The sequence below is a fragment of the Dendrobates tinctorius genome, unplaced genomic scaffold (assembly GCF_039654945.1).
Source record: "Dendrobates tinctorius isolate UK_male_01 unplaced genomic scaffold, ASM3965494v1 ptg000011l, whole genome shotgun sequence".
Taxonomy (NCBI): domain Eukaryota; kingdom Metazoa; phylum Chordata; class Amphibia; order Anura; family Dendrobatidae; genus Dendrobates; species Dendrobates tinctorius.
The window spans coordinates 131,007,541-131,031,846 of NW_027361679.1; the positions used below are offsets into that span (position 1 = coordinate 131,007,541).

The 24,306-nt window shown below is 41.1% G+C and overlaps 1 protein-coding gene across 1 annotated transcript in view; it reads right to left on the reverse strand.

Annotated features, from left to right (window-relative positions):
- TMEM59L (transmembrane protein 59 like) overlaps window positions 1–24,306 on the reverse strand; it is a 120,739-nt gene continuing 96,433 nt past the window's right edge. Inside the window, exon 8 of the mRNA XM_073548022.1 lies at window positions 1–2,973. Within this exon, the coding sequence (XP_073404123.1) occupies window positions 2,812–2,973 (162 nt within the window). The 3' untranslated portion in view covers window positions 1–2,811. The remainder of the gene's footprint in view (window positions 2,974–24,306) is intronic.

The following is a 24,306-nucleotide window of genomic DNA, read 5'->3' on the forward strand; positions in this document are numbered from 1 at the left end:
TGATTTATCCATGGAATTTTAATTGATAAAATTTAACAGCAGCAATAAATTTAGACTGTAAGCAAAGATCTAACACCAAGACAACTTTATTAAAAAGTGTTTTTGGAATTGTGGAAATAATTGTGATAAGGAAAAAAAACTTTCCCTTCATACATTTGATATGATAAAGAAATAATGGTGGCAGCCAAAAAGTTAAGCGATAATGATTCTGGAAAGATAATATGGACACATAAATATGGTTGTAAATTCAGAATTGTCCTATATATGGCATTCTCTATGGCTTTATGAGAGAGAAGCCAGCAATAGAATTATCTCTTAACCTGGATGTTGGCATTGAACAAAAAAATAAGAACTCTTATGTAAAAACACATTAGCAAACAATACAGTATTAAGATTCGGAATAAATATAAAAGAAGAGGAAAAGGTTGACAAGTTCGATACAATCACAAATATCATTAACATGCTACTAAGAAGCCTGCCGAGATTTTGGAAGTATCTTCTGACCATGCCTTATGATGTTGAGAGTGTTACTGATGTAGAGCTTTTAGTGAAATAATTTGGATTGGGTCACACAGGCAAATACAGTGGCCATTTGGTAACATACATCATAAGCGCTCATCAGGTCATCACTGGATCTATTAACGTCATTTACCTGAAAGTCCTGAAGATTTTTTGTCACTCATTAGATAGCAGACATGCTCACTGGAGTACAAGACAAAGAATTGCTTAAAAGGTGTTCTTCCCTTTCAGTAAATGTTGACTGACTGCAAGTTATTACAAAGAAACCAAGTCTCTGTACTCACCTTCCCTAGGTCCATTAGCAAATCTCACTGCCGCTCCTGGTGTCTGACATTGGCTGTGGCCTTGATGCCATGTCGACACCACAGGAGCCAATCAGTGAGATCAGCAGCTCTTAGTGGGGCGTTTCCATGTAAATGAAATACTCCGCCAAAAACCGCTCAGCTCACTGATTGGCTGCCACGCTGTCGACATGACATCAGGGCCACAGCCAATGCCAGACATTGGGAGCAGTGGTTATACTCGCCAATGGACCCAAGCAATTTGAGCACAGTTTGTTTCTTTATAATGACCTGTAGCTGGGGACCAATATTCACTGGAAGGGAACAACTCCTTTAAAGCAACTTAGGCGCCACCTCACAGCCATTTTTGGTTTTGCTGCCTAATGGTCATTGTAACTTGAGCATGTCTGCTCTCCACTTTGATTCTAATTAATGAGCAGGATTCCAATAATACATAAGAAACGTATGAGCCTAGGATTAATAAGCTGATGCCATTCAGATGTCTACCAATGCTGCAGAGCAATAATGACCATACCATTTCCTTCTTTATGGTATAAATTAATAAAACAAAAGGATTGCGATACATGAACATTTGTAAAAGAATTCAAAGTCAAGATTGAATATTAGATTTGTTAACACATTATTTACCACTGTGTCAATCTAACTCTTATGTAGATATTGCATTATTGCGAATATATTACATCATGCACGATACTACAGTGGCCAATTGCTCGATTTCTATAGGAAAATTATAAGGAATTATGGGAAACAGAAGTTTTCCAGGATCACTGTGTATGGCATACTCTTCTGACTACACCAATTGGCTGATATTAATTATCCACAACCAGTTAGTATGCAGGACTCAGTCATGTTTGGTGGGCTGAAGAATACCATCAATTTCAAAGTTTTAACAATTTGATTGGAAAGCTGAATAGTATGTCTTTTTGTTTACAACATTTATTCTTGCCCTAATAAGAGAGAAGGAGCTTATAGAAGAGCATCAATGACCGTGGAGGACACCTCGAACCTCTAGATGACTAAGAAAGCCTGTGTAATGGTCTTCTTTTAAATTATCAGTTATTAAATGGTGCTTAAGTAATACGTTCTCTTTGCCTGAGGCCACAATAGTTAGCACATCGACAAATACTATGGCTGTACACCTGGGGCCTTTCTTGCAACAAAGAAAACAGAAAATTCAAATGTAGTGCAGTTCTTACTGCAGTCTAATAAGTGATGTGACAATTAATGGAAAATAAACTGACTATAGTGCTCTAAAGAACATTTTCCATAATAAAAAGACACATAGGCTCAGGTTTCTTTCTTACATATAGAATTTAGCAGCCTAATCATTTTTTAAAGAAGTTGCTGTAGCAATGGGCCTGTTTCAAAAATACCTTTTCTTCGTAAAAGCTTCATTCCACTTTCACTTTACCGTCTTTAGAAACGCCCCAAAAACATACATATACTTAACGATTTCTAGATTCATGCAGCTCCACTACTGTCTCCATAAAGGTGCTGAGACACAGGGCAATACACAGTTTAACAAAGGTTACTAAATATTGTTAAATATTAATGTGTCTGTGAGACAGCCTGAGCATGTCTCTTAGCAGTAACTCACATCTCTGTTTTTACAAATATCCTAGTGTTCCTTAAAAATGAAATAGAAATCTTACAGACGGCACAGCTCTGTGATCTGTCTTATACCTCAGTAGGTGCACTCAGCCATAAAATTGTCGGCAAATGAGAGCCATGAAAAGCTCTTAAACTGATAAAGAATTATAAGTTGTTACCAAACCAAGAATACAACTTTTCGCTCTCCATTGTATACACCACAAGATTTAGGCAATTTGTGGTGGGTTCTCTATATGTAGATCAACCATCCTAGATGCTCTGCAACAAAAGGAAGCAAAAAAGAGAACAGTTCGGGAAACCAGTGTAACAAGACATTTATCCCCCTTAATGCATTGTGATAGATAATCCCCTCAAGCACTAGGGTATATAAATGACTGGTTTAGATCATTGTTTTATCTAGGTCCACTTTCACTGGCAGGGGTCCAGCTTCCTCACACTCTTCAGTAGGGCAGATAGTAACAGACACAACAGGATTCAGTGAAAAGGGGTCTGGCTTTTCCATGTCTTCCAGATACTCCTTGTCTCCATTTATGCTCAGCGGCTACAAGAAAAAAAAAGAAAAAATGAGTAAATTTCATCACAATACATATTTATTGAGCAAAAGCAGGTTGTTTCACTTTACAATCAAAATCATAGGTCCAAAAAAACTATGTTAAAGGTTAGGCACATCGAAAGATCATCAAATAACAGAATCAGGTGGTGAGTCCTTCCACCTGATAGGAAGAGGATCCCAAAAAATAAAGACAAAACAATGTACTTTTATTAGTTGACAAGATTATAATAATCAATTAAAAGGACAGGAAATATAGTCTTGGGTGTGAAGGGAACACTGCATGCCATCCTGAGACCATTTAACATCTCTGGGCAAGTAAATAACGCACATTTTTCCTATCTGCTATTTGAACTTACATCTCAGGGTAGGGATAGGATCAGGTATTACCTCTTACCTGCAGAGTCTTTTGGTAGAAAGTACCTTGGTATACGTGCACTGCAGAGCCCTATAGTGGACTGCATTGCAACCCCTGGATCTCAGTAGGATCCTCATCCTTCAACTTTTCTACCTCCCCATTATCATTAATATCTTTTAATAGATGGTTCTGGAGCAGCTTAGCCTCCTTTTTTAGAAGTTTTATTCCCTGTCTTTTTAATTTATTTTTATAATCTTGTCACCTAATGAAAGTCCGTGGTTTTATCTTTATTTGTTGGGATTCTCTTATCAGATGGAAGGATTCACCACCTGATTTTGATATTTGTTTCACTTTATAGTATATCTTTGAAGTACATTATTCTGTAATGTATCCTCTGGACAGGCCCGATTCACATACTATGGCAGAGATTTAAGTACTGTGGCACTAAACTGATGAAAGCTTGCAATTAAAGATGAGCAAATCTTTCGGATTTCGAAAACACCAGTTCAGCCAAATATTTTCCAAATACCTCATTTTTGGAAAATTGATTTGCTGAAAATTGAAAGAACTGCGTAGTCTCCAATTGACCTAGAAATATGTGTATCACACTCTAAGGTCTCCTAGGACTGTATCCAATCCTTTTCCAGCTTATTAATGCAAAGTCTTAGTGATGTCAAAGTCACCCCAACATATATGGCCTTTGGTAAGTGGATATTCACCACAAGTAACTAACAGGCTGTTCAATAACACATTGCACTGTTGGACTTTTTATGCTTTTTAACCCCTCTGACATTAGACATACTATTCCATCCGTGTGCCCTGGGCCTGTCTGACCATGGACGGAATAGTACATCATAGCGATCGGCTGCGCGCCCACCAGGGCCGTGGGGTACCCGGAATCGGACTGGACAGTTCTATGGGGGAGGTCACGGGGTTGTGATCCGTTTCCGTGGCTCTGGCTGTGTCATAAAATTAGAGGATAGTTATGTGGTGTTTAATCGTGACGCCACCCATGGTGTTCGTCAATGGGTGGCCGACGCTGCGGTTTTGGTCCACTGGGGCTTATGGTGACGCTGCAAAGATGGTTCAGCTCCCCACAGGTAGAGTGGGGCCCCAGGGAAAATATATTTGATTGTAACGATGGTGGTGAATGTTGGGGTGCAGAGAATAAGTGAAGGACACAGAGGTGCAGTTTTCTTTACCTTTTACTTGAGAATAGATGCAATCTGGGTTACCAATTACAGTGAAGGATTGAATCCGGCTTGCCTGGGGTCATTCAGGGGATCCACCCTGCCAGATGAGGTTGGGGACCTTCCTTCTGCGCTCTCTTTTCGGATCCCTGCTGCTTGTAGCTAAGCTGCGGCCCTCTCCTGCATAATGGTTTCTAATCTATGGCAGACAGCGTGAGCCTATATCACGGGCACTGTCCTTTTCACTGTCAGCCCCGAGCTCTTGGTCTGCTGCCGTGCCTTCAGGTGTTCGTTGTGGCCAGGGAGCTTGCAGTCCCCTGCCCTCCAGATTCGGCTATCAGGGTGTACAGCGCTACACTCTGGGGTCAGCTATATACAATTTTAGTTCCCCAGAGCCCTTGTCTCTGCTCCTGTCCCTTCCCTCTCCACAGACCACCTGCCAACTCTCCTCTCTCACTGTTCTGTCATGGCTCCCGTTTCCATGACAACTTTCTCAGCTGACTTCTTTCTGACTCACTAACCCCACCTGCTGGCCAGAATTTATAAGGAAGCTCCCCTTTCTGGCCTGGAGCAGGAATTGACATGTATACTGTGTTACCTGGCATGGGGACCCCCCCCCGCCTCCATACGTGACATCACCCCTTAGAGGGAGGCAATGTCAAAATGGCAACCAGTCTCTAGGGTGCCACAGGTGCGTGGCCGATCACGGCCGGGTGTCAGCACAGACCGCTCCCGGCACTTTAACCCCCCAGAATACTACGATCGATCATGATCGCAGCATTCCGGGAGCAGATAGAGGTCTGACAGCCCCTCTGCCTTTGGATCGGAGATACCACAGTGTGACGCGGGGTACCGATCGCTGCTATGGTAACCCAATGTCGTCATGATAACATCCAGGTTATCAAAGCTGAGAAACCTCCTGTCATGCGCATTGCATGTCAGGAAGTCTCTCAGGTCAGTGTGCACAGATTGCAGCACTGACAGCTTCTGTAGCATGAATCTGCATGCTATAGAAGCGATCAGACTGCAAAAAATGAGTGTCCCATAGTGGGACAAAGTGTAAAAAATTAGAATGAAGTAAAAAAAAATTGTAAAAATATAAAAAAATATTACTAATAAAAAATCAATATTTATTCTAAAACTAAATAAATATTTGAATAAAAAAAATCTAAACAATAAAAGTACACATTTGGTATCGCTGCGACCGTAATGACCCGACCTATAAAAATATCCCTCTAGTTAACCCCTTTAGTGAACACCATAAAAAATATACCCAAGACAAAAAATAATACTTTATCATCATACCGCCGAACAAAACGTGGAATAACACGAGATCAAAAAGACATATAAATAAACATGGTACCGCTGAAAACGTCATCTTGTCCCGCAAAAAAACGAGCCACCATACAGCGTCATCAGCGAAAAAATAAAAAAGTTATAGCTCTCAGAATAAAGTGATGCAAAACCAATTATTTTTTCTATGAAATAGTTTTTATTATATAAAAGCGCCAAAACATAAAAAAAAGTAAATGAGGTATCACTTTAATCGTTCTGAACCAAAGAATAAAATTGCCTTATCAATTGTACCACACGCGGAACGGTTTAAACGCCCCCCCACCAAAAAAAAAGAAATTCATGAATTGCTGGTTTTTGCTCATTCTGTCTCCCAAAAATCGGAATAGAAAGTGATCAAAAAATGTCCTGTGCCCGAAAATTATACTAATAAAAACGGCAGCTCGTCCCGCAAAAAACAAGACCTCACATGACTCTGTGGGCCAAAATAGGGAAAAAATATAGCTCTCAAAACGGTGCTCCTTCCCTTCCAAGCTCTGTGATTTACCCCCACATATAGGGTATCGGCGTACTCAAGACAAATTGGACAACAATTTTTGGACTTTAATTTCTCCTGTTACCCTTGTGAAAATAAAAAATTGGGGGCAAAAAGATCATTGTTGTGAAAAAAATATGATTTTTTATTTTTATGGCTCTACGTTATAAACTTCTGTGAACCACTTGGGGGTTCAAAGGGCTCACCACACACCTAGATAAGTTCCTTAGGGGGTCTAGTTTCCAAAATGGGGTCACTTGTGGGGGGTTTCCACTGTTTAGGCACATCAGGGGCTCTCCAAACATGACATGGCGTCCGATCTTAATTCCAGCCAATTTTGCGTTGAAAAAGTAAAACAGTGCTCCTTGCTTTCCGAGCTCTGCCATGCGCCCAACCAGTGGTTTACCTGCATATATGGGGTATTCGCAAACTCAGGACAAATTGTACAACAACTTTTGGGGTCCAATTTCCTTTTACCCTTGGTAAAATAAAAAAATTGGATTTGAAGTAAATTTTTTGTGAAAAAAAAAGTTAAATGTTCATTTTTTTAAAACATTACAAAAATTCCTGTGAAGCACCTGAAAGGTTAATAAACTTCTTGAATGTGGCTTTTTTGCACCTTGAGGGGCGCAGTTTTTAGAATGGTGTCACTTTTGGGTATTTTCTATCATATAGACTCCTTAAACTGACTTCAAATGTGATGTGGTCCCTAAAAAAAGGGTGTAAAAATGAGAAATCGCTGTTTAACTTTTAACCCTTATAACTTCCTAACAAAAAAGAATTGGTTCCAAAATTGTGCTGATGTAAAATAAACATATGGGAAATGTTACTTATTAAGTATTTTATGTGACATATCTCTGATTTAAGGGCATGAAAATTCCAAGTTGGAAAATTGCGAAATTTCAGTTTTTTTCACAAATAAGCGCAAGTCATACAGTGGCATGCAAAAGTTTAGGCACCCCTGGTCAAAATTACTGTTTTTGTGAACAATTAAGCAAGTTGAAGATAAAATGATCTCTAAAAGGCCTAAAGTTAAAGATGACACATTTGTTTTGTATTTTAGGCTAAAAAGTAATACACATTGTAGTTTTTTCACATTTTAAAAATTACAAAAAGAAAAATGGTCCGATGCTAAAGTTTGGGCACCTTTGGAGATTTGTGTGCTCAGATAACTTTGACCAAGGTTTCAGACCTTAATTAGCCTGTAAGGGATAAGGCTTGTTCACCCTCAATGTTAGGAAAGGCCAGCTGATTCAGATTCCACAGGTTTAGAAACACATAGCCTCCTCTAACCTTGTGCGAAAAAACAGCCACCATGGGTTCTTTTAAGCAGCTGCCTAGCACTCTGAAAATGAAAATGGTGGAGGCCCACAAAGCAAGGAGAAGGCTATAAGAAGATAGCAAAGCGTTTTCAAGTTGTCCTTTCCTCAGTTCAATATGTAATTCAGAAATAGCAGTTTACAGGAACAGTGGAGGTCAAGATAAGGTTTGGAAGGCCAAGCAAAATTTCAGAGAGAGCTGCTTGTAGGATTGCTAGAAAGGCATATCAGAACCCCCACATGACTGCAAAAGACCTTCAGAAAGATTTAGCAGATTCTGGAGTTGTGGTAATTGTTCTACTGTTCAGAGACACCTTATCAAATATGGCCTTCATGGAAGAGTCATCAGAAGAAAACCTCTCCTGCACCCTCACCATAAAATTTAGCATCAGAGGTATGCAAAAGAACATCTAAACAAGCCCAATGCATTTTAGAAACAAGTCCTGTGAATCGTTGAAGTTAAAATAAAACTCATTGGTCGCAATGATCAAAGGTATGTGCAGAGAAAAAATTGCATAGAATTTCAGGTAAAGAACATCTCTCCAACCATTAAGCATGGGGATGGATCAATCATGTTTTCGGGTTGTGTTGCAGACAATGGCACAGGGAACATTTCACAGGTAGAGGGAAGAATGGAGTCAATGAAATTTCAACAAATTCTTGATGCAAACATAACACCATGTGTAAAAAAGCTGAATTTGAAAACAGGATGGCTTCTACAAATGGATAATGATCACACACATCAAAATCCACAATAGACTACCTCAAAAGGCGATAGCTAGAGGTTTTTCAATGGCCCTCACAGTCCTCCGATTCGATCATCATTGAAAATCTGTGGCTAGTTCTCAAAATAGCAGTGCATGCAAGACGACCCAGGAATCTCACAGAAATGGAAGAATTTTCCAAGGAAGAATGGATGAAAATCCATCAAACAAGAATTGAAAGACTATTGGCTGGCTACTAAAAGCGTTTACAAGCTGTGATATTTTAAAAGGGAGTGATACTAGGTACTAACTATGCAGGGTGCCCAAACTTTTGCATTGGCCCATTTTCCTTATTGCAATTTTTAAAATGTAAAAAATGACAATATATAATTTTTTTGGCCTAAAATACAGAGAAAATATGTCATCTTTAACTTTAGCCCTTTTAGAGATCATTCCATCTTCAACTTGCTTAACTGGTCACAATAACAGTAATTTTGACCAGTGGTGCCCAAACTTTTACATGCCACTGTATCAAATACATTTTACCACTATCATGAAGTACAATATGTCACAAGAAAACTGTCAGAATCATCAGGATTTATGGAAGCGTTCCAGAGTTATTACCTCATACAGGAACAGTGGTCAGAATTGTAAAAATTGTCCTGGTCATTAACATGCAAACCACCCTTGGGGGTAAAGGGGTTAATTCTCTAATGTTGGAGAAATTTTTATTCGAATGCTGCAATTTCATTTTTTTCCTCCACTTCTTACAAAAGCCAAAACTTGTTTATATTTTTGACAACATGGCCATATGAGGGTTTGTTTCGGGCAAAACAAGTAATTGTGAATGACAGAATTTTACCATGTAACGTACTGAAGATGCTACAAGTGATGGAGCAAAATTAACAATGTTCATCTTTGCCCTTGGGCTGTTTCGGACAGGATGTGGAAGAGGAGGAGGAGAAGCAGGTGGATATGGACGGCGACATTGAGTTATCTCAGGCACAGGCAGTGGATGAGTCAGAGAGTCAGTCTCAAATTGATGACAATTATGGTGGCGCTGGATATGTTGACTTACTGTAGTATTGTGGGGCCAAGGTTATCCAATAGGGAAATTGGATACGCTGGTGACTATGGCAAGTTGCATGCTGTAGTTTGTAAGCTGAGTGGCGGTATCTTCAGAATTTATGCCACATTCACGCCATCAATATTTGGTCAGTATTTTCCATCAGTATTTGTAAGCCAAAACCAGGAGTGGAACAATCAGAGGAAAGTATAATAGAAACAATTCACCACTTCTGTATTTGTCACCCACTCCTGGTTTTGGCTTACAAATACTGATGAAAAATGCTGAATAAATACTGAATGTGGGCTAAAGAGGACTTGTCAGTAGGTCAACAGTTGCCAGTTTTGCAAGAGACATATTGGAGGATAGAGAAGTGGGTTTTTTTGGCAAAATTGCTTGTCAGCCAAGCCCCCTTGTTAACCCCTTCACCCCCAAGGGTGGTTTGCACGTTCATGACCGGGCCAATTTTTACAATTCTGACCACTGTCCCTTTATGAGGTCATAACTCTGGAACGCTTCCATGGATCCCGGTGATTCTGACACTGTTTTCTCGTGACATATTGTACTTCATGTTAGTGGTAAAATTTCATTCAAATAACTTGCGTTTATTTGTGAAAAAAACAGAAATTTGGCAAAAATTTTGAAAATTTTGCAATTTTCCAACTTTGAATTTTTCTGCCCTTAAATCACAGAGATACGGCACACAAAAAACTTGATAAGTAACATTTCCCACATGTTTACTTTACATCAGCACAATTTTTAAACCAAAATTTTTTTTTGTTAGGAAGTTATAAGGGTTAAAATTTGACCAGCGATTTCTCATTTTTGCAACACCATTTTATTTTTACGGACCACATCACATTTGAAGCCACTTTGAGGGGTCTACATGATAGAAAATACCCAAAAGTGACACCATTCTAAAAACTGCACCCCTTAAGGTGCTCAAAACCACATTCAAGAAGTTTATTAACCCTTTAGGTGCGTCACAGGAATTTTTTGAATATTTAAAAAAAATGAACATTTAACTTTTTTTCACTAAAAAAATACTTCAGGTTCAATTTTTTTTATTTTCCCAAGGGTAACAGGAGAAATTGGACTGCAAAAGTTATTGTGCAATTTGTCCTGAGTACGCTGATACTTGATATGTGGGGGGGAACCACTGTTTCGGCGCATGGCAGACCCCAGCAGGGAAGGAGCGCCGTTTGACTTTTTCAATGCAAAATTGGCTGGAATTCAGATCGGACGCCATGTCGCGTTAGGAGAGCCCCGGATGTACCTAAACAGTGGAAACCCCCCCACGTGACCCCATTTTGGAAAATAGACCCCCCAAGGAACTTATCTAGATATGTGGTGAGAACTTTGAACCCACAAGGGCTTCACAGAAGTTTATAACGTACAGCGGTACAATTAAAGAATCCTATTTTTTCCACAAAAATGATCTTTTCACCCCCAATTTTTATTTTTCCAAGGGTAACAGGTCCCTAAAAGTTATTGTGAAATTTGTCCTGAGTACGCTGATACCCCATATGTGGGTGTAAATGACTATTTGGGTGCATGGCAGAGCTCGGAAGGGAAGCAGCGCCATTTGACGTTTTTGGCTGGAATTGAGATCGGACACCATGTTGCGATTTGAAAACCCCTGATGTACCAAAACAGTGGAAACCCCCCACAAATGACACCATTTTGGAAACTAGACCCCCCAAGGAACTTATCTAGATGTGTGGTGAGCACTTTGAACCCTCCAGTGCTTCACAGAAGTTTATAACGTCCGGGCGTGAAAATAAAAAAATCGTATATTTTTTCCACAAACATGATCTTTTAGTCACCAATTTTTTCATTTTCCCAAGGGTACAAGGAGAAATTGGACCCCAAAAGTCGTTGTCCAATTTGTCCTGAGTACGCTGATACCTCATATGTGGGAGAAAACTACTGTATGGGCACACGTCGGGGCTCGGAAGGGAAGTAGTGACGTTTTGGAATGCAGACTTTGATGGAATGGTCTGCGGGTGTCATGTTGCTTTTGGAGAGCCCCTGATGTACCTAAACAGTGGAAACCCCCCACAAGTGACCCCATTTTGGAAACTAGACCCCCTAAGGAACTTATCTAGATGTGTGGTGAGCACTTTGAACCCCCAAGTGCTTCACAGAAGTTTATAACGCCTGGGCGTGAAAATAAAAAAAAACATTTTTTTCCACTAAAATGATATTTTTGCCCCCAATTTTTTATTTTCCTAAGGGTAACAGGAGAAATTGGACCCCAAAAGTTGTTTTGCAATTTGTCCTGAGTATGCTGATACCCTATATGTGGGGGTAAAACACTGTTTGGACGCATGGCAGAGCTTGGAAGGGAAGCAGCACCATTTGACTTTTTCAGCGCAGAATTGGCTGGAATTGAGATCAGACGCCATGTTGCATTTGGAGAGCACCTGATGTGCCCAAACAGTGGAAACCCCCCAATTATAACTCCAACCCTAACCCCAACACACCCCTAACCCTAATCTGAGCCCTAGCCCTAACCCTAACGGGAAAATGGAAATACTTTTTTTTATTTTATTATTTTTCCCTAACTAAGGGGGTGATAACGGAGGGTTTGTTTTACTATTTATGGCGGTTTTTATGTTTGGCGGCTGTCGCACGCTAAAAGACGCTTTTTATTGTAAAAATAGTTTTTGCATCACCACATATTGAGAGCTATAATTTTTCCGTATTTTGACCCACCGAGTCATGTGAGGTCTTATTTTTTGTGGGACGAGTTGACGTTTTTATTGGTACCATTTTTGGGCACGTGACCTTTTTTGATCGCTTTTTATTGCGATTTTTGGGACACAGAATGAACTAAAACCAGCGTTTCATGAATTTATTTGGGGGGGGTGCGTTTACACCGTTCCTCGTGCGGTAAAATTGATAAAGCGGTTTTATCCTTCGGGTCGGTACGATTACAGCGATACCTCATTTAGGTCGTTTTTTTATGTTTTGTCGGTTTTTTGCAATGAAAACAATTTTATATAAAAAATAATTATTTTTGCATCGCTTTATTCTGCGAGCTATAACTTTTTTAATTTTTTGCGGATGATGCTGTATGGCAGCTCGTTTTTTGTGGGACAAGATGGCGTTTTCAGCGGTACCATGGATATTTATATGCGTCTTTTTTATTGCGCATTATTGCACTTTTTGTTTGGTGGTATGATAATAAATCATTATTTTTTGCTTCGTTTTTTATTTTTATTTTTTAAGGGGTTCGCTAGAGGGGTTAACTAATGGGACAGTTTTATAGGGCGGGTCGCTATGGACGCGGCGATACCAAATATGTGTACTTTTATTGTTTTTTTTTTATTTTCAAAAAATGAATTTATTGGGGAATATTTTTTTTTTTTTTAATAATTTATTTTGCTATTTTTTTAAAATTATTTTTACACTTTTTTTTTTTTACTTTATTACATCATCCCAGGTGGGACATCACTGTCCTGTGACAGATCGCTGATCTGTCACATCACAGATCACTGTGACAGATCAGCAATCTGTCACAGGCAGTTCTCCAGACTTCCTTTGCAGGCAGTGAGGAAGTCGGCTCCCTACAGGCCCCCAAAGGCCCCCGTCGCCATCTTGGATCCGGGGGCCTGTAGGGAAGAGTCCCCCGCAGCAGCGCTGCACATTGCGCTGCCGTGGGGGGCTCAGGGAAGCACGGAGGGAGCCCCCTCCCTGCCGATGCTTCCCTTTAACCCCCGGTACGCCGCGATCGTGTTTGATCGCGGTGTACAAGGGGTTAACGTGTCGGGAGCGGTCCGTGACCGCCCCTGACACATTGTGCCGGGTGTCAGCTGTGATAATCAGCTGACACCTGGCTGCGATCAGTGGCGCTCACCACGTGGACGCCGCTGATCGCGCTAGACATACTATCCCGTCCATGGGCATAGGGGCGCGGGTCCCATGGACGGGATAGTACGTCTGATGTCAGGAAGGGGTTAAAGGCCACAAAAATTTGCAAGAAATGAAATGGCTTATATCCTCTACAGGTGCTTCTCACAAAATTAGAATATCATCAAAAACTTAATTTATTTCAGTTCTTCAATACAAAAAGTGAAACTCATATATTATATAAAGTCATTACAAACAGAGTGATCTATTTCAAGTGGTTATTTCTGTTAATGTTGATGATTATGGCTTACAGTCAATGAAAGCTCAAAAGTCATTATCTCAGTAGAATAATTAACAAAAGACACCTGCAAAGGCTTCCTAAGCATTTAACCCCTTTCCTACATTATACGTACTATTCCGTCCATGTGACCTGGGACCTAAGTCCCAAGGACGGAATAGTACGTCTAACGCGATCAGCTGCGCTCACGGGGGGGAGCGCAGCTGATCGCGGCCGGGTGTCAGCTGATTATCAGCGATCTGTCACATGACAGTTATGTCCCCCCTGGGACAATGTAATAAAGTTAAAAAAAAAAGTGTAAAAATAATTTATAAAAAATTGCTAAATAAATTTTAAAAAAAATATTCCCTAATAATTTAATTTTTTGAAAATAAAAAAAAAAATAAAAGTACACATATTTGGTGTCGCCGCATCCGTGACGACCCGCCCTATAAAACTGTCCCACTAGTTAACCCCTTTATTGAACCCCTTAAAAAATAAAAATAAAAAAGCGAAGCAAAAAATAAAGCTTTATCATCATACCTCTGAACAAAAAGTGCAATAACGCGCGGTCAAAAAGACGGATATAAATAACCATGGTACCACTGAAAACGTCATCTTGTCCCGCAAAAAACGAGCCACCACACAGCATCATCAACAAAAAAATAAAAAAGTTATAGCTCGCAGAATAAAGCGATGCAAAAATAATTATTTTTTATATAAAATTGTTTTAATTGCATAAAAGCGCCAAAACATAAAAAAGACATAAATGAGGTATCGCTGTAACCGTACTGACCTGAAGAATAAAATGGCTTTATCAATTTTACCTCACGCGGAACGGTGTAAACGCACCCCCAAAAGAAATTCATGAAACGCTGGTTTTTGTTCATTCTGCATCCCAAAAATCAGAATAAAAAGCGATCAAAAAAGTCACGTGCCCGAAAATGGTACCAATAAAAACGTCAACTCGTTCCGCAAAAAATAAGACCTCACATGACTCGGTGGGTCAAAATATGGAAAAACTATAGCTCTCAATATGTGGTGATGCATAAACTATTTTTACAATAAAAAGTGTCTTTTAGCGTGCGACAGCTGCCAAAAATATAAACCCGCCATAAATAGTAAATCAAACCCCCTGTTATCACCCCCTTAGGGAAAAATAATAAAATTTAAAAAAATGTATTTATTTCCATTTTCCCGTTAGGGCTAGGGGTGTGTTGGGGTTAGGGTTGGAGTTAGAATTGGGGGGGTTCCACTGTCTTGGCACATCAGGGGCTTTCCAAACGCGACATGGCATCCGATCTCAATTCCAGCCAAAAAAGTCAAATGGCGCTGTTTCCCTTCCGAGCTCTGCCATGCGCCCAAATAGTGGTTTACCCCCACATATGGGGTATCAGCGTACTCTGGACAAATTGCACAATAACTTTTGTGGTCCTGTTACTCTTGGGAAAATAACAATTGGGGGTGAAAAGATCATTTTTGTGTAAAAAATATGATTTTTTAATTGTACGGCTGCACGTTATAAATGTCACGTGCCCCGTCCTGTGTGACACGGCCAGCAGGCCGGTAACTAATACAACAGGACACGGCACGTGTAATTGTCCAGTGTGACGCGGCCCGCAGGCCGGTAACTAATACAAGACAAAGGGGAAATAGGGAAACATTTACAACGGTGGGCCCTGCGATAGGGAACGGGGAAAGTGGAGACCTCCTGCACTTCCCTGAGTCAGTGTCCCTATCGCTCCTAATGTTCCCTATGCCGGTTCCGCACCGGGCGCCACTCAGGAACCTGTAGCCCTGGCACACCCTACACCTATCCCTTGCTAGGGAGCTGGGTGGTGCAGGCACTGGCCCCACCGCTGTACTAACACCAACATGAGGAAAAGTGACAAACAGGGAAACACTTAGCTTTGCTCTGATGCACTTGCTCCTGGCAACAGAGTCCAACACCTGAGTCCATCTTCCTCCACCGTGTCCAACACCTGGGTGCAGCTTTACAGCAACAGCGTCCAGCACTGAGTGCCGCCTTGGAGCAACAGATTCCAGCACCTGAGTGCAGCTGTCCAGCAACCATGTCCAGCAAACTGAGTGCAGCTCTCAGTAACAGAGTCCAGCAAACTGAGTGCAGCTCTACACCATAGCTGCCACTCCACCAAGCTTTGCAGGAATTCTTCACTGACACCATAGCTGCCACTCGACCATGCTTTACACAAACTCCTCGCTGACACCATGGCTGCCACTCCAGGACTCTGAATGAGCCGCCCTGGACTCTCCTCCAGCTCCCCATCCAGCTCCTTCCTTCACCCAGGATGGTTGGAAAGCCCAACAATAATAATATCACCAACGTGAGTGAGCACTACTGACACACTTTTATAGAGCAAACACACCAGTTAGTGATTCCCGTGCAATTACTCTAACCACCACCGGGGGCAAACTATCTCTAAAAACACCAGTGCAATGACCATACCAGCCACCCGGGCTAAAACTATCTAAGCACAAGTGCAATGACCATACTGGCCACCGGGGACAAAACCAACCCTGAGCAAAACAGCTCACAGGAAAAAAAAAAGGTTACTTGTGCATTTAATCTGTCAGATCCACCCTGGATCATGACAATAAACTTCTGTGAAGCCCTTGGGGGTTCAAAGTGCTCACCACATATCTAGATAAGTTCCTTGGGGGGTCTAGTTTCCAAAATGGGGTCACTTGTGGGGGATTTCCACTGTTTAGGCACATCAGGAGCTCTCCAAACATGACATGGCATCGGATCTGAATTCCAGCCAATTTTGCAGTGAAAAAGTCAAACGGCGCTCCTTCCCTTCTGAGCTCTGCCATGCGCCCAAACAGTGGTTCCCCCCCACATATCAGGTATTGGCGTACTCAGGACAAATTGCACAATAGCTTTTCCAGCCTAATTTCTCCTTTTACCCTTGGTAAAATAAAAAAATTGAACCTGAAGTAATTTGTTTTGTGAAAAAAAGTTAAATGTTCATTTTTTTAAGCATTCAAAAAATTTCTGTGAAGCACCTGAAGGGTTAATAAACTTCTTGAATGTGGTTTTGAGCACCTTGAAGGGTGCAGTTTTTAGAATGGTGTCGCTTTTGGGTATTTTCTATCATATAGACCCCTCAAAGTGACTTCAAATGTGATGTGGTCCCTAAAAATAAAATGGTGTTGTAAAAATGAGAAATCGCTGGTCAACTTTTAATCCTCATAACTTCCCAACAAAAAAAATTGTTTATTAACTATTTTGTGTCACATAACTCTCTGGTTTAAGGGCATAAAAATTCAAAGTTTGAAAACTGCAAAATTTTCACCAAATTTCCATTTTTTTCATAAATAAACGCAAGTTATAGCGAAGAAATTTTACCACTAAAGTGAAGTAAAATATGTCAGGAGAAAACAATCTCAGAATCGCCTAGATCCGTTGAAGCGTTCCTGAGTTATTACCTCATAAAGGGACAGTGGTCAGAATTGTAAAAATTGGCCCGGGAGTTAACATGCAAACCACCCTTGGTAGTAAAGGGGTTAAAAAGGTCCCTTAGTCTGTTTCAGTAGGCTCTACAATCATGGGGAAGACTGCTGACTTGACTGATGTCCAGTAGGCAGTCATTGACACACTCCACAAGGACAGTAAGCCACAAAAGGTCATTGCTAAAGAAGCTGCCTGTTCACAGATTGCTGTATCCAAGCATATTAATGGAAAGTTGAGTGGAAGGAAAAAGTGTGGTAGAAAAAGGTGCACAAGCAACCGGGATAACAGCAGCCTTGAAAGAATTGTAAAGAAAAAGCCATTCAAAAATTTGGGAAATATTCACAAGGAGTGGACTGCTGCTGGAGTCATTGCTTCAAGAGCCACCACACACAGATGTATCCAGAACATGGGCTACATGTGTCGCATTCCTTGTGTCAAGCTACTCATGACCAGTAGACAACGTCAGAAGCATCTTACCTGGGCCAATGAGAAAAAGACCTGGACTGTTGCTCAGTTGTCCAAGGTGTTTTCAGATGAAAGTAAATTTTGCATTTCTGTTGTAAATCAAGGTCCCAGAGTCTAAAGGAAGAGTGGAGAGGCACACTATACAAGCTGCTTGAGGTCTAGTATGAAGTTTCCACAATCAGTAATGGTTATGGGAGCCATGTCATCTCTTGGTGTAGGTCCACTGTGTTTTATCAAGACCAAAGTCAGTGCAGCCGTCTACCAGGAAATTTTAGAGCACTTCATGCTTCCCTCTGCCGACAAGCTTTTTGGAGACAGAAATTTCATTCTCTAGCAGGACTCGGCACCTGTCCACTCTGCCAAAAGCACCAATACCTGTTTTAAAAACAACAGTATCACTGTGCTTGATTGGCCAGCAAACTTGCTTGACCTTCACCCCATAGAGAATCTATGGGGTATTGTCAAGAGGAAGATGAGAGACACAAGACCCAACAAAGCAGACAAGCTGAAAGCTGCTATCAAAGCAACCTGAGCTTCCATAACACCTCAGCAGTGCCACAGGCTGATCGTCTCCATGCCATGCCGCATTGATGTAGTAATTGATGCAAAAGGAGCCCCGACCAAGTATTGAGTGCATTTACTGAACATACATTTCAGTAGGCCAACATTTTGGATTTTAAAATCATTTTTCAAGCTGGTGTTATAAAGTATTCTAATTTACTGAGATAATTTATAAAGTATTCTAATTTACTGAGATAATGACATTGGGGGCTTCATTGGCTGTAAGCCATAATCATCAACATTAACAGAAATAAATACTTGAATTAGACCACTCTGTTTGTAATGACTCTATATATGAGTTTCTCTTTTTGTATTGAAGAAATGAAATAAATACATTTTTTGATGATATTGAAATTTTGTGAGAAGCACCTGTATATGGCAGATTTAAAAAAAAAAAGAAAACTGAATACTCAGATATACAACAAGAATGAAGTAAGAATATATAACTTGCCAAATGACAGGTCATTCTAAGCAAAGGGATGAATATTGACATGCTTTTAGAGCCTTGTTATAAAAGCAAAATGGCAGAATTTTTTCTGTCTTGTAAAAGAGAGACAAAATTGGTGTATTACCAGAATAATCTGTGTTCACTGCTCAATAAAACTTCAGCGTAGCATACATTTGCCTACTGCATGTCTGACCAAGATATTCCTCTCTGTTTGATAAAGGGAGCTATACGCTCCAGAAACACATTGGTGTTTCGTATTTGGACTTTATAGGATGTCTTTTGAAATTTTAATATGATTGAATAAAGCTTCAAGAATTTTATCCTGTTAGCTGGATCTATCCTTATTGGTTCACTTGTTTTCCTGCCCCAGAAGTGTTTTTGATCCGAGCTCTTTCAAACTACGGGCTAATGTGTTGAGCTGGCTACCATCTTTCTATTGTATATTCCTCTCTGTGTGCCATAAGGTCCTCCTTCTGCAGCTACGATTACAGTATATTTAACATGATAGCCAACCTGACACATGTTAGCAAACAGATGCACTGTCTAAAGAAACAAGTTTAGCCATATCTCAACTGTAACCTTTTCTCCAGCGGATGACCTAAGCCCTGTCGCCATGGGCTTCTGGATCAGTGGATTGGAACAGTGACCAAAACTAGCCCAGTTTTTTATTGGTGAACTGTCTTGGCCAGTCGTCAATGTACTCTCATAGAGGGTATTCAGCATAAGTAGTTTTGTCACAACTAAGCAGACAAGATTGTCCTCCAATCTTATATATGTCTAAAGGAATCGGGAATGGATCAGTTAGAATTTCCATTCCACTATGGCTAATGCCATACCATCTGCATGCCTGTCCATTATATCCTATACTGTTTTGCTGTGACCAGTGCTGATCGCTGCTAGTTCATCACCGGCCATCCATCATGTTCTCTCTATGCTGAAATGCTGCAATTGTCATGATCTAGCTAAAATTAGTTATTTGCCATCTGGGATTGGTGCTTCCCGCTGCTTTTTCATTAGTTTATTTGTCTGGGACCAGATGTTTCCCCATTGCTTATTCACTTTAGAAACAAATGCTAAACCAAACGCCATAAAAAAGAATAATCAATAACTTTTTTAATTGCTAAAAGAAGTCAAGTAATTTTTGTTCAGTTTGCAAACAGTGAAACGGTTACTCCTCAAAAAGAGATAATATTTGGAACACCACTTGTCAAACAGCCATGGCTTCTTTCATATATACCTCATGTGTATAAACAATGGCCAAGCAAACATCTGCTTCCAAAAATCGACCATTCTTGTATCATCTGTAACGTTTTATCTCAACCCACCCTATTCATACTACTAAATCATGAAGCATATACAATTGTATGAAATGGGACCACCAGCTGAGCCTGTTCCACATATGTCAGGTGTTGATTTTGTTATACTGCCAGCACCTGCCTTTAATGGTGCTTTCACATTGCGCTTATCTTCACATTTGTGGATTGCGTCTGAACCCCTCACAAAATGGGATTCGGATATATGTGCCAACGGTGCCATAGACTACAATGGTGCCGGAAGAGTGAGTGTGACGTGCATAATTTTGGGGCATATATGCCTACTAGGGCGAACACCCAGACCTAGTAGAGAGCATCTGGGTGTCCACCTTCAGTAGGCGTATATGCCCCAAAATTATGCACGAAAGAGTGCGAGCCAGCACCCCCTCCCTTTCATCTCAGCAGAATATTTTGCCACATTCTTCAAGCAGAAAAGTGATAATATCAGAAAAGCTTTTGCCTAAAGTCACCACAGCCCCTCCCCAAAACTACTCAGCCCTCCTTCTCCAAAACCAGCTTCTCCACTATTATGGAAGATCAAATTATCCCCCCAACTCACTAAATCACATCTCACCACCTGTGCACTTGATCCAAACCTGTCACATCTCATCCCTTACCACAGTCTTCTTCCCAACCCTAACCTGTCTCTTCAGCCTGTCACTAACAACTGGTGTCTTCCCCTCATGCTTCAAACATATTTCAGTCACACTCACCCTCAAAAGCCCTCCCTTGAACAATCCTCTCTGTCTAGCTATCGACCCATATCACTTCTCCCGTGTCTCCAACCTACTTGAACAACATGTCCATTTTTAACTGCCCTCCCACCTCTCCTTCCACTCCTTCTTTTACTGCATTGTTCTACTGAAACTACCCTGATTAAAGTCACCAATGACCTACTAGCTGTCAAAATCAAGCGACACTACTCTGTCCTCCTCCAAGATTTGTCCACTGCCTTCAACACGTTAGGCCATTTCCTCACACTACAGAATCTCTCTAATCTTGGCATCATAGACTTCGCCCTATCTTGGATCTCCTCATGTCTAACAGACTGGACATTCAGCGTCTCCCACTCACACATCACTCGTCATCTCACCCCCTATTGGTGTCCCTCAGGTTCAGTTCTAGGACCCCTGATCTCCATTAACACCTTCTGCCTGAGACAGGCCATGGAGTCTCATTGCTTTTAGTATCACCTCTATGCTAATGACACACCGATCTACCTCTCTGGACCAGATATTACCTCCTTACTAACCAGAATTCCACAATGTCTGTCCGATATTTCATCTTTCTACTAGATTTGTAAAACTTAACATGGATAAAACAGAATTCATAATCTTTCCCCCAGCTCGCTCAACCCCCCAACAGACCTAACATTCAAAGTCAATGGCTGATCACTTTACCCAGTCCCACAAGCTCACTTCCTCAGATTAACCATTGACTCTGATCTCTCCTTCAAACTCTAACTCAAAAATATTTCCCGGATCCGCACATTCCTTAATCGAGAATCTGCAAAAACACTAGTGCCGCCATCATCTCCCACCTCGACTACTGCAACCTCTTGCTTTGCGGCCTCCCCTCTAACACTCTTGCTCCCCTCCAATATATCCTAAACCACTGCCCGACTAATCCACCTATCACCCCACTATTCGTCAGCCTCTCGTCTCTGTCAATCCATTTACTGGCTCCCTATTACCCAGATACTCCAGTTCAAAACCCTAACCATGGCATACAAAGCCATCCACAACCTGTCTCCTTCATACATCTGTGACCTGGTCTCCGAGTTCTTACCTGCATGCAACCTCCGATTCTCACAAGATCTCCGTCTCTACTCCCCACAGACAAAATTTCTCCCGTGCATCCCTCCTACTTTGAAACTCTCCACCCCAACATATCAGACTCTCACCTACCATGGCAACCTTCATAAGGAACCTGAAGAATGTCCTCTTCTGACAAGCGTACAACCTGCAGTAACCCTCACTCCACCATACCTCTGCATGACCAGGTCTACCCTCACCTACTTTATCATCACCCATCCCTTGTAGACTGTGAGCCCTCACAGGCAGGGTAGTCCTCTCCTCTTGTTCTAGTCGCTAACTTATGTATACCCCTCCTCACATGTAAAGTGCCATGGAATAAATGGCTGGCGCTATAATAATAAATAATAATGAAATCATCGTTGTGCACTGTGCTCTGTCCTGTTTTCATCTGTTTCATCTGTTTCTGTGCTGCAGAGCATGTGAGCTCAAAGCTTTTCTGAAATATTAGGCCATGTGCACACGTTGAGTATTGGGTCAGTATTTTACCTCAGTATGTGTAAGCCAAAGCCAGGATTGGAAAAATCAGAGGAAAAGTATAATACAAACACGTGCACCACATCTGTAATTTTCATCCACTACTGGTTTTGGCTTACAAATACAGAGGTAAAAAAATCACCGAATACTCAGTGTGCAAGTGGCCTTACATGCTTTTTCCTCATCTCAGTTAAAGGAAACCTGTCAAGTAACTTTTGACTCCCGAAATTGCCACCACTACCTGATAGATTTTGTTACCATGGCCATGAAAGGTTTCCTTAGGCTATGTGCACACGTAGTTTTAGGTGCTACGGATTTTTCCGCGTGGATTTAGAAAAATCCACAGGTAAATCCACAGATCAAAAGACCTGTGGATTATCTTGTGGTTTAACCCTGCAGTTTCACACCTCTACAATGGAGGTGTGAAACCGCTGCGGATTCCGCACAAAGAATTGACATGCTGCTGATTTGAACCCGCAGCAAATCCACAGCATGCGCACAGTGTTTTTCATTGAAAACAATGGTACTGTACAACGCAGCAGAATCTGCTGCGGACCCGCAGAGCCTGAAACGCTGCGGATCCGCAGCAGAATCCACAACGTGTGCACATGGCCTTAGATGTTCAGGTACATGAGGTTTTGTACCCATGTGTGCCATATTTTAATTAGATTTTTATTGTCAAGGAGGAGGAGGCACTGCTGGGTCAAATTAAGTTATGTAATCTTTATTGGTGCCTTAAAAGGCTTGATTGATATTCTCATGGACAAGGAACTTTATTGCAAGCCTGGCTAAAAGTTTGCACATGGATCATTGTGTTCTATTTCTCGTGCATACACAAGTTCACTGGGAGTGAATTACCTATACGATGGACTACTTGCTAGAGATGGGGCGCACCTTACGAAGACTGGAAAACATGTATTTGGAAGTCGCCTTGCTACACTCATCAGGAGAGCTTTAAACTAGAACAATGTGGGAAGGGAAGCAAAAGGCCAGAAAAAGCCATACACCTGACAAATGCTATTGAGAACTCTAGTATTAGAAGTGGGAGGAAAGAAAGACAAAAAAATCTAAATAATAAAAATATTGGAGAAAGAGAAACCAATCACAAACTAAAATGTTTCTATACTAATGCGCATGGGGAACAAACAAGGAGAACTGGAACTACTAACACAGAAAAAGAAATATGTCATTGGAATCACTGAAACTTGGTGGGACAGTACACATGATTGGAATACAAGGCTAGAAGGATACAGTGGGGAAAAAAAGTATTTAGTCAGTCAGCAATAGTGCAAGTTCCACCACTTAAAAAGATGAGAGGCGTCTGTAATTTACATCATAGGTAGACCTCAACTATGGGAGACAAACTGAGAAAAAAAAATCCAGAAAATCACATTGTCTGGTTTTTTTTTTTCATTTTATTTCCATATTATGGTGGAAAATAAGTATTTGGTCAGAAACAAAATTTCATCTCAATACTTTGTGATATATCCTTTGTTGGCAATGACAGAGGTCAAACGTTTTCTGTAAGTCTTCACAAGGTTGCCACACACTGTTGTTGGTATGTTGGCCCATTCCTCCATGCAGATCTCCTCTAGAGCAGTGATGTTTTTGGCTTTTCGCTTGGCAACACGGACTTTCAACTCCCTCCAAAGGTTTTCTATAGGGTTGAGATCTGGAGACTGGCTAGGCCACTCCAGGACCTTGAAATGCTTCTTACGAAGCCACTCCTTCGTTGCCCTGGCGGTGTGCTTTGGATCATTGTCATGTTGAAAGACCCAGCCACGTTTCATCTTCAATGCCCTTGCTGATGGAAGGAGGTTTGCACTCAAAATCTCACGATACATGGCCCCATTCATTCTTTCATGTACCCGGATCAGTCGTCCTGGCCCCTTTGCAGAGAAACAGCCCCAAAGCATGATGTTTCCACCACCATGCTTTACAGTAGGTATGGTGTTTGATGGATGCAACTCTGTATTCTTTTTCCTCCAAACACGACAAGTTGTGTTTCTACCAAACAGTTCCAGTTTGGTTTCATCAGACCATAGGACATTCTCCAAAAACTCCTCTGGATCATCCAAATGCTCTCTAGCAAACTTCAGACGGGCCCGGACATGTACAGGCTTAAGCAGTGGGACACGTCTGGCACTGCAGGATCTGAGTCCATGGTGGCGTAG